We start from the raw sequence: 2,842 nt of genomic DNA, 5'->3' as shown, positions 1-2,842 counted from the left end.
AAATTTGTCACCTTTATTCCCTAATATAGGCCATCCAATTGGAAGTAAGAAAAAAAATACTTTTCTCATGGATTCACAGTTATGTTTTGAAGCACATCGATATGCTCTGTTCAATACCGGAGATAAGCAAATGGAAAAGTTTATCGAGTAAGATAATTTTATATATGTTTATTTATATTTTATATTTGTTTATTAAATGATTAAACTTGAAATATCATGATTGCAGGGAACATAAGAATTTAATTGTTAATCACGGTAGATCAAATGCATGGGAAAGAGCAAGGAATCATAGTCGGGAATTCAGTAATTGGTTTAAGGAGAAAGTTAAAAATATTGTAGTGCCAGATTATTTACGATGGCTAGCCAAAGGACCCAATACGGTTGCCAAAAGATATACTGCATATTTTATTAATGGATACCGTTTTCATACCAAAGAACGGGATTCCCGAGGCAAGACTCAAAATAGTGGAGTGACTTTATCGGCAACAACTGATAGTTTTGCTAGTGCTAGGGACCAAAATCCCATCGATGGTGAGGTTATCTATTATGGAGCTATTCAGGATATCATTGAGGTTGATTATTGGGGTTGTTTTAGCGTTGTACTATTTAGATGTGATTGATTTCGTAATGAAATAGATGATTATGGGTTAACTCGGGTATACTTCAATAGATTATGCAGTACAGATGACCCTTTTGTATTGGCATCACAAGTTTATCAAGTTTTTTATATGGAGGATCCAACTGAAAAAGATGTTTATTATGCAAGGAATAAAGTACCTGTTGATTTGTATGATCTAGAGGAAGAGAATTGTCCCAATATTGAAGACACATTTTGGAGGGAACCTAATAATGACATTGGTTCCTCCTCTAGATTACTTGATGTTAACGTTAGATGGTCAAGAGAAGATCTACCCGTTGATATTGTCAATATTCCAACTAAAGCACAACATTCACATGATATGATTATAGAATCGGAAGAATCGGAAGAGGAGGATGGGTTTGATGATACTGATTGGGACTGGATGGAAGCAGATGATTAAATAAGAAAGTTCTGAAATTCTTTTAAATATATTCTTTTTAGAGTAAGTGATAATGCATTTATATATATTAAGATTATTTTTTCTATTGTCGATCACTTCTTTTGATACTTAAGATTATTCTTTTTATGAAGCGGTAAAATGAACTGTGGGTGACAGAGCTGCTTGCAAGGTCTTTATTACACTTGGTCAACTACATTAGTGTATTACCCCTTTAATTTTGCTTAACCTGTTAGCCTACTTTGTTAGCATGAAGTGAACTGATTTGGATGTCTCACTTTTACATGGTTACTCTAGATCAAAGTATACTTTTCTTAGCTTAGCTGTACTGAGTATTTATATCTGCGACAAATTTTATCAAATGCAATCTATTGTGTTTCTATTTGTGTTTGATCACAAGCTTGTTTGATGATGACCTGGAGCGCGTTCTAGCATTTCCGTCATTGTTTTGCTAGGGTGTTTTGGTCCCTCTACAGTAGCAAATGTTGGCCATTTAGTTTGAAATGGATGTTGAAATTTGGTTTTGGTGTCATGGACTCTTAGGGAATCAATTTTATGAGTCTAAGCCATAAAATAGGTAAGATACTGGATCTTGCGTTTGGATAGTGTGGATTGCTGCCTAATTTCATAAGTTTTTGTTCTTGCATCTAATTCAGCAGCTTGGTCATCTTGGTTGATCACCTGTTTGTTTTTTTCTCCTGTAACCTTGGTATTGACAGCCCCGGAATTTGCTCGATCAACTGTTGCATTCACTGATACCTATATAAATAGAGTCGAATCCAAGATCCAGAGTCAATCAATGATATTATATATGTACGTTTAATTTCTTTCTGCATATATATGTACCTTTTCTGTTGGATAGACAGTATTCTTGCAGCCAAAACATTTCTCCCTTGTTCCAACAAACATGCTTGAAACTTTAGCTGCCTGTGGTTTCTGTTTCAAATATTCAACTTGGATTAATTATTTACAATTTATCCTCTCATATGTTGACAAGATCGAGTTATTCATTTGTCACTTACCTCATCTTTCTCTGGCTTCAGAATTTTTGGTGTCCCTAGAATAATTTTAATCTATCAATAAATTTTCTAATTTGCAAAAGTTGATTTGAAATGTATGCACTTTTTCTCTCTACCTTCAAAGCTTTTGTCCAGACTTCTAGTTCTTTTAAAGAGCTGATCAAAGTGAGGTCTACAGTAGAGAACTCCATCAAAGGAATTATAGTTGCTAAGCTGCAATTGAAGACAATAATAAGCATTGAATATTAAGATGGAAAATTGGATTAACAAGTATAAATCTACTTTCTTACTGAAATCAAAAAATGAAACATTGAATACAAATCTGAACAATGAATTGGCTAAGAATCTAGTACTAGATAAAAATGGACAAACCTTGAGAGTACCCTTGCAGTGATGGCATCTGAAACAAGCTTTATGATAGACTCTATTGTCTGCAGTTAATTTATCAACAAGAAACACTGTCTTTTCACATGCCATACATTTCTGTGTTGGTCCTGCAAATGCCATTATTACTGAACCCATTAGTTTATTACCTTACTGTTTAATTAGTTTGCGAATTGGACTCACTATAAATACCTACGCATTGACAGTTGTTACATTAAAATTTATATGGTGACAGTGAACAGACTTTAAACTCATTGAAAATAACTTGGCAGTAAGAGTGGAAATAAAAAGTAGAAACTGATCCATTGTATGTTTTATGCTATCTATTTTGTTTGAACTTTTATTTTCTTTCTCGTTGTTTTTTAACTAATATAAGTTACTCTCCTGTTAGTGATCAGCCTT

The 2,842-nt window shown here is 33.5% G+C and overlaps 1 protein-coding gene across 1 annotated transcript; it reads right to left on the bottom strand.

The window, feature by feature from the left end:
* Window positions 1–1,598: 1,598 nt before the first annotated feature.
* LOC109222698 (LIM domain-containing protein WLIM1-like) lies at window positions 1,599–2,563 on the bottom strand. Its single transcript, XM_019387020.1, has 5 exons — window positions 2,429–2,563; window positions 2,173–2,269; window positions 2,060–2,094; window positions 1,884–1,973; window positions 1,599–1,796 (listed from the first exon to the last, which is right to left on the bottom strand). The coding sequence occupies exons 1-5, from the start codon at window positions 2,561–2,563 to the stop codon at window positions 1,599–1,601; spliced, it is 555 nt and encodes a 184-aa protein (XP_019242565.1).
* Between the last annotated feature and the right edge of the window lie 279 nt (window positions 2,564–2,842).

The sequence above is a fragment of the Nicotiana attenuata genome, unplaced genomic scaffold, assembly GCF_001879085.1.
Source record: "Nicotiana attenuata strain UT unplaced genomic scaffold, NIATTr2, whole genome shotgun sequence".
Classification (NCBI taxonomy): domain Eukaryota; kingdom Viridiplantae; phylum Streptophyta; class Magnoliopsida; order Solanales; family Solanaceae; genus Nicotiana; species Nicotiana attenuata.
The sequence above is the reverse complement of the archived record's forward strand: the minus strand, read 5'-3'. Positions and strand labels throughout refer to the sequence as shown.